Here is a 10074-nt window from a genome sequence, read left to right on the forward strand (position 1 = left end):
ATTACGTGCCCAAGAAGCCTGTTACATGATCCAATAGCAGCTGTTACATGCTCAAGAAGCTTGTTACGTGTTCCAGTAGCAGCTGTTACGTGCTCAAGAAGCTTGTTACGTATTCCAGTAGCAGCTGTTACATGCTCAAGAAGCTTGTTACGTGTTCCAGTAGCAGCTGTTACATGCTCAAGAAGCGTGTTACGTGTTCCAGTAGCAGTTGTTACGTGCTCAAGAAGCTTGTTACATGTTCAAGTAGCAGCTGTTACATGCTCAAGAAGCTTGTTACGTGTTCCAGTAGCAGCTGTTACATGCTTCAGGGGGTAATTATGTGCTCCAGTTATAGCCATAATTCCTCTGCCACATTGGCAAGTAACGTTGAAGTGGCTCTGCAATGATACAGAAGAAACAATTAATCTCCAGATTTAACCGTGTAATTCAATCAATTAGAACTAAAGTGTCTGAACAAAACTAATGTGATAATGTCCGCATTTTATCTACTTATCATGGTAATTATAGTTTGAACTCAGGCGGAAAACCACGAATAAATTTACCTAATTATAATAAAAGAATAACTGCTGCTATTGCTGATACTACTGCTCCTGCTGCTGCTGTTACCGCGTGCTTAATCCCCTCATCATCCTGCTCCTGCTGCTGCTGCTACTGCTGCTGCTGCTATTGCTGATACTACTGCTACTGCTGCTGCTCCTGCTGCTGCTGCTGCTGCTGCTGCTGCTACTCCTGCTGCTGCTGCTGCTGCTGCTGCTGTTACCGCGTGCTTAATCTCCTCCTCATCCTGCTCCTCCTCTTTCTGCTGCTGCTGCTCCTCTTGCTACTACTACTGCTACTGTTGCTGCTGCTGCTGCTGCTGTTGCCGCTGCTGCTGCTGTTGCCGCTGCTGTTGCTGCTGTTGCTGTTGCTGTTGTTGTTGTTGCTGCTGCTGTTGCTGCTGCTGCTGCTATTGCTGTTGTTGTTGCTGCTGTTACTGCTGCTGTTGCAGTTGTTGTTGTTGTTGCTGCTGCTGCTGCTGCTGCTGCTGCTGCTGCTGCTGCTGCTGCTTTATTCGACGTACCTACGTTAAGCAGCGTTAACTATGACGGGAGGTAGCCGCTGGTGATGATGTAACTATTTTCTATCGTACCCGTCTCCCCCTCTCGCAGTCTCTCTTGCTATGTCTCCCTCACTGTAACTGTTCCTCTTGCTCACTTTTCACGCTCTCACACAGGCTCACTCGTACGTTGTCTCTCTCGCTGGCTCTCCCAAGCATTACACACATTCTCTCTACTCTCTTTCTTCCTCTTTCTCTCTCGCTCTCTGTCTCTCTCACTCAGACGTGCGAATTTAATTGCACGAGACGACCAGCGCGCCTCCTCCGGCCCCTGGTCCCTCACACCTTGAACGATCCAGCACGCGCCATCCTTATTAATTTATAAAATGGCCACGGATGGCTGAAAAGTACATTTCTTGCTAATCAAATTAGTTTGAAATTAATTATCAACAAACATAACACCATCAGAGCATTAGCCCGAGCGAGATTCAATTAAATGAGATTTAATGAAATTTCTCGGGTAACGGGTCGGCTTGCAGTAGTGATGGTTACGGAAGGCTGAGCAGATGATGGCGGCGGCGGCCAGAGACTAGTACAACACTGCCAGAAACGAAGCCAGCAGCAGCGGCAGCAGCAGCAGCAATAGCAGCAATAAATAACATGTATGCATCTTTTTCATACATTGATTGAGCACTAGATAAATACAGCACTAACTTGTCATTTGCAGGGTCCCAAATTAGGATTGTGTAAGGTAAACTCTAGTTGTAGAACTATAGGCTGAGAGCATGGTTCCATTGAGAACTATGTAGCGTAACGGGAGCGTAACACATCGGCTTTGCTCTCACAACCATGCTCTCTATCTTTGAGCCCTTCGCTCCGCCGTGACAACCGTGGTGGAGTGAAAGGGGAAGGGCTATAGTATATACCGGTAGTTCTACTGAGCTATGTAAACTTAGCCTAGCTGTATGTGTAAGCATAAACTGTAAAGTAGAGGCTACAGAAGAAAAGTAACGACAAACTCTAGACATAAGCAATTCATAAGTTCGTAGTACTAGTAATAATAACAAACAGCTTACCAACTATTAAGTACGATAACGTTCTGAACGTAGACTCTACGGTCGTGACCAATGTAGGGTTACCAGTAACGCGAGTCTGGTATTTCTGCCACAGTTCGTTGAGGAACGAGTCTACATACGACGAACGCAGTTTATCAGTCATGTTTATTTTGCTGAGATCCGTTACATTTGAAATCTGTTAACAATATCACCACATTCTAATATCAGAGAACAATATACTAGCCGGTCACAAATCGCTTGGATGTTGACATGCGTTGGCCAAGTGAACAGCACTACCGGTTTACGAAGGTCAGGGGTCAGGGGGAAGGTTACAGGATGTGACGTGAAAATGCTATATATAGTACCAGGAGCGTATAATGACAAATACGCTCCTGATAGTACCAAGATAGTACGCACGCATGCACGCCACTGATCTCTACTATATACTAACGTTAGTATGGTAGAGATCAGTGATGCACGCACGTACACCCGCCTCGAAGACGTTCTTGCATGGTTGGGTTATCATGCATCGTTCCTTTATCTCCTTCACTCTACACTCACATGTCACAGTTGGCTAATCGCTAGTGCTGGACTGCTGGGGTTAGCTGCGGGGCATTATATCGCATTTCAGTACTGCATAGTGACAACGAAACAGTAGGTCCAAAAGAGGCACCTTGTCCAAGGACACGGAACAATCATAGCAGGACTAGCTGAGAGTAATATATAGTATAGTATAGTATAGTATAGTATAACCCGACCAGGCTGTGTGACAAACGTCAATACACACGTCAATTCACGCCAATTCACGTCAATACAACTTTAATTCACAGGGTATTCTAACCCTAGCAATACGTACCGTTTCTTGGAGCTAAGTATAGTATAGTATATATAGTATAGTATATAGGTAGTTCTGACGAATTCAGTGAGTGGAATCAACTAGTACAGCTAGCCCACTACAGCTCTAACAACCGATATATAGTGCGTAAATCAGCTTCTTTCACACTGACCCACGGAAGGTCGGCAACCGTGACATTCCAACACCCCGAGTTGCTGGCACACAACCACCCCGAGTTGCCAAGATGTCGGTGCTGCGCGTCTTCCAACACGTACGTATTTACTCTTGTCTGTTACGCGTTACTTTGGTTTATACTACGATTGCAAATATTGCTAATCGGCTGTGCAAGAAAGGTATAAAGTCTCGCTCGCGCGGTTGTTGATATTGAATGCCTGTATCTTTACATGTGTGACCCGTGATAGCCAAATGAGTCGGAAGTCGCACAGTAGCATTCTACTGTACAATCGATTTTAAAAAAATAATTTTTTTCCAATAAATTATCTACAATGTTTACTTTTAATTTGTATAAGCAAAAATGTCTTAATTTAATTAAAACTTGCTTAAATTGAATGATTTATAAAAAGTGTCGGCTAATAATATCAGTGAATGATATTAGTTTTCAGCCCCTATTTTAGACAATTCTCAGGAAATTTTAATCGCATGCCATCTCGATTTATAATGGTCATAAAATATTCATTTCTCAGCCAATTTTCAATATCTATATAACAATAGAAAGCTATGAATCTCAGGTATCTGAATATGTATTCAACCTAAAATGTCTAAATTGCCTCAAGTGACTCATTTCGCTATCACCGGTCACATATAGGCATTATCCGTGACGAAAGACGATGAGAAGTGTGACAGCAGACCTGAAGTAGATTTGTGTGTTATGAGCATGTGTTTGTGCATGTGTGTTTGTGCCTGTGTGCGTGCGTGTGTTTATATGTACGCATATGTTATGCTACTAAAACCATATTATGGTTTTTTAACCACATGGTTAGCAATTTAATAACAAGTTGCAGATTCCGCATATTTTTGACGCGAGATGGGGCTGTTAGATCGTTATCACTCGCTACCGCGCGCTCACCCCGCCACCACCTCTCCTGCCCTCGCTCGTTCATGCGTGCGTGTCTATTCCTCGTCTATTCACATTCACTCTTCTCTTTCTTTCTTTCTCTCGCTCTCTCGCTTACTCTTTATAAATTTTCCATCTCTCCGTCTCTCGCTGCGTCCTCGTTTCGCCGATTAGTAGATGTTCAGGATCGTTAGTTAATACGGTTCGTGGTTGAAATCTGATAGATTTGAAGACGCTGACATTTTAACTTTGATTATAATTAAATACTTCTGTATAAATATAAAATATAGATATAAAATTACGAGATACAATGCCAATACAGAGAGAACATAATAGGATAACGTTACTTGACATCACTCGATAAATAGAAAACCCATTCCCAATTTCCCGTATCTCTATTTCTTTGTCACTCTCATTTCTTACGCTTTTGGTCATATTTATCTACTCCATCATTTCTGCCACGAGATTAGTGGAAGTCGAATAACTGTCAACTTTATCGACTAAGAGTTTTGCGTTTAGACACACACGCAGTGACGCAGACACGGAAGCACACATGCCTTCATACACACGTACGCGCACGCACGCACGCACGCACGTTCGTACACGTATATTCGCCTTCTCTTCACTTCCAGATAGAGAGAGACTACACTGCCGTTAGCTGGTCACACGACACCCGACGTGACACGACATGACTTTCTGAGTCCCAATTCTACCCGATCCTAATTTAACCAAATTATATAGGCTGGAAAATATCCGATTCTTCCTGTTTCAGATGCGGAAGTGCCGCTTCGCCGGTGAAGGCAAGCCGCTACCGTCTCGGATAGCTCGGAGATACGCGACCAGCGATGGCGGGCCGCTGGACTCCCGCCGCGTGCTGACCAGTGATACGGCCATGCCGGACATCCCCGCCTACAGTAACTACGCCGAGGCGATGCTCGCTATGTGTGAACACCATGGCGACAGTGACGCGTTCGTGGATGCAGACACGGGCCGCGCGCTCACGTTCCGCGACGTACGTGACCTGACCTTGAACCTCGCCGCGCGGCTGCGGGCCGACGGCTTCCGGCCTGGCGACGTACTCGCTGTCGTCGCTCCGAACGAGATCGAGTTCGTCGCACCGTTGCTCGCAGCGCCATCTCTCGGCGGCGCGCTCACAGCCGTGAATCCTTCACTGACGCCTGGTGATTATAAGTATCAGATAGAGACGTCGGGAGCGACGTACGCGATGAGTCATCCGGCGAGTCACTCCCGCCTGATGGAGGCCCTCCACGGAAACACCGCCATCCGCAAAATGTACTCCTTCGGCGACGTTGACGGCTGCATGCCGCTGTCGGCTCTCTCGTCGCCCGACGACGATTTCAAGATGGCGTTCGTCGACGTCGCCGATGCGGTGGCAGCACTGCCGTTCTCCAGCGGGACGACGGGCCGACCGAAGGCTGTCATGCTCACGCACCGCAACCTGTTGTCGAACGTCTACCAGTGCACGCACCCGGACTACCTACACCTCACCCGCGACCATCACTGCCTCAGCATCCTGCCAAACTTCCACGCGTATGGCTTCATCGTCATCCTCCGCACACTCTTCACCGGAGCCACGACCGTCACCTCGGCAAAGTTTGACCCGACGAAATACCTGGAGACGATTAAGCGCCGCAAGATCAACTACCTTTACACGGTGCCGCCAATCATCAACCTACTCGCCAAGCATCCGGCGGTGAGCAACTACGATCTTTCGAGTGTGGAAACGATTCTATCGGGTGCGGCTGCTCTAGGAGTGGAGTTATCCAAGCAGCTGATGGAGCGAGTACCGAGCGTCAAGTGCCTGCAGCAGGGCTGGGGAATGACGGAGCTGAGTCCGGTGGGGCTGGCCACGTCCCCCGTCCGTTACAAGATGGGCACGGTAGGTAAGGTGGTGCCAGGCACGGAGATTGTCGTCGTGAGCCCGGAGACAGGGCAAGCTCTCCCTGCGCACGAGCCGGGAGAGCTGTGGCTACGCGGTCCTCAGGTGATGAAGGGTTACCTTAACAACGACGTCGCCACACGTGAGACCATCAACGCCGACGGCTGGCTGCGGTCTGGAGACGTCGGCTACTATGACGATGACAACGTGTTCGTCATTTCAGACCGTATGAAAGAACTGATAAAAGTTAAAGGCTACCAGGTGGCGCCAGCTGAGCTGGAGTCAGTCATCTCCGGACATCCGGGCGTGGCGGATGTGGCCGTGATCGGAATTCCGGATGAACGCTCCGGGGAACTTCCAAAGGCGTTTGTCGTAAAGAAAGTGGATTCACTCACTGCTGACGATATTATTAACTTCACTAACGAGAAAGTTGCGCACTTCAAGCAACTGAAAGGAGGGGTTGAGTTTCTGACGGAAATCCCGAAGTCGGAGAGTGGCAAGATACTGCGCAGGCTTCTGCGATAGTGGGAAAATATATCTTTAGCTTTCTTACGCAGGAGAACAGGTCTATTAGCACCCTGTCGCGACATCTGTAACTGTTCAGTGGTCTTTCGACATATCTGTTGCACTTGTAACCACACACGAATACATTTACCAATGCGCGTGCACTACTTTTATACAGAGAAATTCGTATAAATGCCATTAATTGGTTATTGATTTCATTTCAATTGCAATGCATTAATGTTATTTTGATACGATGCTTAGTCACTGTTTCACGTTATGCCCCGTTTTTTCGCGGGTCTGTGCACTATTTTTCACTAGGCTAAACTTCTCTCGGAAACACTGACCAGTGTTGATTGTATTATTTACCTGACGTATTGTGTTATTTATCAGCAATAGTATGTTTATCATAGTTATGTAAGGACTGGTGATACTTAGGGGAGAAGTTCAATCTGGACACTACAGGAATCCGATGATAAATCTGTAATAAAAAAAAATTATTAATAGCAAATTTCCACAGACTTGTTTTAGCGTTGCCTAGCAGAGTCATATATTTGTATATATATAGACGAATACTTAATGGCTTGACGTCACCACGCAATCAATTATCCCGGCAGGGTTTGCTTTTTAACAGACGGGATGAGATGTTTTTCAAAATTTTGTGAACCGCGCAACTGGATCAGAACGGGAGATGCGGGTAACGTACGTACCTATAACGTACAAGCCTAACGTGCATCTACTCGTATAAGCGATACGTAACACGTCTATAATAGCAGAGATGTTCCCTAGCACTCTACGACGACTATCGTGGCTGACGTCATCTCTGTTATTATCTAACGATTGATGTTCTGAAGCTTAACGAATCGGACTCCCTTCTCGCACTTTCACCTAGTCGCGTCTCGTCGGTTTATTTCTACATCTTTACTCGTCGTCGATATTGGAATTTTTCTCACGCGCTGTTCGCATCTCAACCGTCTTTACGTATTGATGACATCAATATATTCTACATATGTGGCGGACAAACAGTTCACCGTCTTGTCTGAGCCAGCGATACAGTACACCGTGCAGGTTCGACTGAATCAAAGGGGCGCCTTGTTCCTCTAGCGAACACTGGAATTCTTGTCGTGTTTGCTGTCAGGGCGAAGTCATACGGAGGTATAAGGGAGGAGCTCGCGCGGGAGAGAGAGAGGGAGAGAGAGAGAGAGAAAGAGGTGGGAAGGAGAGCGATCGACGTACTGATTGTACTGTAGGTGACTTTGCGATCGTAGCCGAATATGCATGCACAGCCGCTTATGGTTTTATTATTATTAGTTTTACGACGCGGGAAAAGAAATTCGCTGCGCATCTATGCAGACGCGCGGGCATTAAATATTAATTTGCGAGGCGGGTTTTTTGCACACTCTCGCGGACCGGAGGCGCTGCGATGAAAGCGCTAGCGTTCACAGATCCCGTCGAATTACACACAGTCGCGATGTTTTATTAAAACCAGTGTAAAAAATTACACGCATAGCCAACGATTGCGGTCCGGGTCGAACTCCGGAATGTTCGTCACATCGTCACTATTTTTGCGATTACCGTATTAAGACGATTACAGATTTATAAGAAACACGTCTAACGCTCGCATGTGGTCGTCATAACAATAAAGGGAGCGGTGAATAGAGAGAGAGAGAACACAACCTGCGTGCCTTGAACACGTAGCTCTCAATAGCAGCTGAATGACGCATTGAGAACAGGGAGGGACTGGTTTCAAGATCTTCGTCTTTATTGTTATAGAGAGGGAGTCGCGGTGCTGCGGTCTAACACTTGGTTACCCGCGAAGATTACGATGGCCTAGATAAGCAACGATCGCTGCGACACCTAGTGGCTGCTGTGACGCGAGCCCTACGAACGCGATCCCGTCGCTAGCATCACAACGGATTGCTGACGCTCGGGAGCGATAGTACATAGTACATAGCTGCAGTAAGCCTCATAGTACATAGTACATAGCTGCAGTAAGCCTCGTCGTTTCATGCGCAATATCTCCTGTAGCGGGACGCGTGTATACTGGCGGCGCGCACGCACGCACGCACGCGAGGGAGCCGTGCCCAGCTCTGACGTGGCACGTCATGTCATCGGCGGTGTTGTTCTTAGATAAAGATTCGTCGCTGCGTGGCTGAGCGACGGACATTATCAACATCCGGGCATCTCGTCGGGGACAGACGTCATCTGTCACCCGTCGTCGCTACACGCAGACGTTATCAACATCCGGGCATCTCGTCGGGGACAGACGTCATCCGTCATCCGTCGCCGCTACACGCAGACGTTATCAACATCCGGGCATCTCGTCGTTCGCGCCGTTATCATCGTCGTCATCTTTACTGTGTGATTCGTGTGTGCGTGCGTGCATAATCTGCGTGTGCGTGCGTGTGCGGGCGTGCATAATCTGCGTGTGCGTGCGTGCACAGCCTGCGTGTGCGTGCGTGTGCGGGCGTGCATAATCTGCGTGTGCGTGCGTGCACAGCCTGCGTGTGCGTGCGTGCATAGCCTGTGGCGGGCGTGCATAATCTGCGTGTGCGTGCGTGCATACAGCTTGCGTGTGCGTGCGTGCATAGTCTGTGCGTGCGTGCGAGCGTGCATAGTCTATGCGTGCGTGCGTGCGTGCGTGCGTGCGTGCGTGCGTGCAGGCTTGAGGGTGGCAGTGAGGTAAGACGCAGGCTTGCAGGGGACGACGGACGCACTCTCTCTCTCTCCGGAGAGCTGGTGCGGAAGCGGACACAGCGATTAAAGCCGCTATCAAGACGCTCAGCGACATTAGCGCTTGCCGCGCGGGGTCTGCTAGCGGCCATCGTCAGCGTCATCGTCGTATTGCAGCTGACGCTCAGCTCGCTGGCGGCGCTAATCTGAGACGATGGCGATGGTAGCGCCGCCGCCGCTCTGACGGATCGTGTCTGCGGCTTTCCCGCCTTGCCGAGTCCGTCAGACGGATTACGTGTGCTTTTAGCATGCAATATTTAGCAACCGGTGCAGCTGCGTTCGTGCGGCTGCTGTGTTAATACGAGCTGGGCTCCGTCGTTGTTGTACGCGTGGCAGCAGAAGCAGGACCACAACCACCGGCAGCAGCAGTAGCAGCAGCAGCAGTAGCAACACCAGCCACAGCAGCAGCAGCAGTAGAAGCAGCAGCAGTAGCAGCAGCAGCAGTAGCAGCATCAGCAGCAGCAGCAACAGAAACAGCAGATGCAGTAGCAGCATCAATAGCAGCATCAGCAGTAGCAGCAGCAAATGAAACATCAACAGCAACATCACCACCAGCAGCCGCATCAGCAGTAACAGCAGCAACAGATACAGCAGCAGCACCACCACCAGCAGCAACAACAACAGCAGCAGCATCACCACCACCGCCGCCGCCGTCACCACCAGCAGCAGCAGCAGCAGCGCGTCACAGTTAGCGACAAGCAGGACGCGAGGTCTCGTTGCGCATTACTCTTTAACTGAATTATCGCCGACTATTGACAATTTCATTTGGAGACCGGCCTCATCTCACCATGTGCGCGAGCGAGCGTGTGTGCACGACGCTACAGGGATATATGTAAGAGCAAGCGCGCGAGTGCGAGCGTGAACGCGTCTGTGCGTGCGTGCGTGCGTGCGTGCGTGCATATACGTGTTACGGCTGCAACAAAACAGTGAGGTGTCGTG

General features: G+C 48.9%; 1 protein-coding gene across 3 annotated transcripts; it reads left to right on the forward strand.

Annotated features, from left to right (window-relative positions):
- The first annotated feature begins 2586 nt into the window (after positions 1-2586).
- On the forward strand, positions 2587-6917 carry LOC106810408 (probable 4-coumarate--CoA ligase 5). Of its 3 annotated transcripts, none has more exons than XM_014813756.1 (3): positions 2587-2604; positions 3108-3197; positions 4774-6917. In XM_014813756.1, the coding sequence occupies exons 1-3, from the start codon at positions 2602-2604 to the stop codon at positions 6424-6426; spliced, it is 1746 nt and encodes a 581-aa protein (XP_014669242.1). In that variant the 5' UTR covers positions 2587-2601; the 3' UTR covers positions 6427-6917. The 3 variants fall into 3 exon arrangements, with proteins under 3 accessions (XP_014669242.1, XP_014669245.1, XP_014669244.1); XM_014813759.1 differs by lacking the exon at positions 2587-2604 and adding an exon at positions 2617-2807 and having other exon boundaries at positions 3071-3197; XM_014813758.1 differs by lacking the exon at positions 2587-2604 and adding an exon at positions 2617-2807.
- The last annotated feature ends 3157 nt before the right edge of the window (positions 6918-10074 follow it).

The sequence above is a fragment of the Priapulus caudatus genome, unplaced genomic scaffold, assembly GCF_000485595.1.
Source record: "Priapulus caudatus unplaced genomic scaffold, Priapulus_caudatus-5.0.1 Scaffold438, whole genome shotgun sequence".
In the NCBI taxonomy this organism is placed as follows: domain Eukaryota; kingdom Metazoa; phylum Priapulida; class Priapulimorpha; order Priapulimorphida; family Priapulidae; genus Priapulus; species Priapulus caudatus.

Bases quoted from the DNA above. Each gene is read 5' to 3' on its own strand.
- LOC106810408 (XM_014813756.1), top strand. The intron at 3,198-4,773 runs GTACGTATTTAC...TTCCTGTTTCAG, and splicing joins TGCTGCGCGTCTTCCAACAC to ATGCGGAAGTGCCGCTTCGC.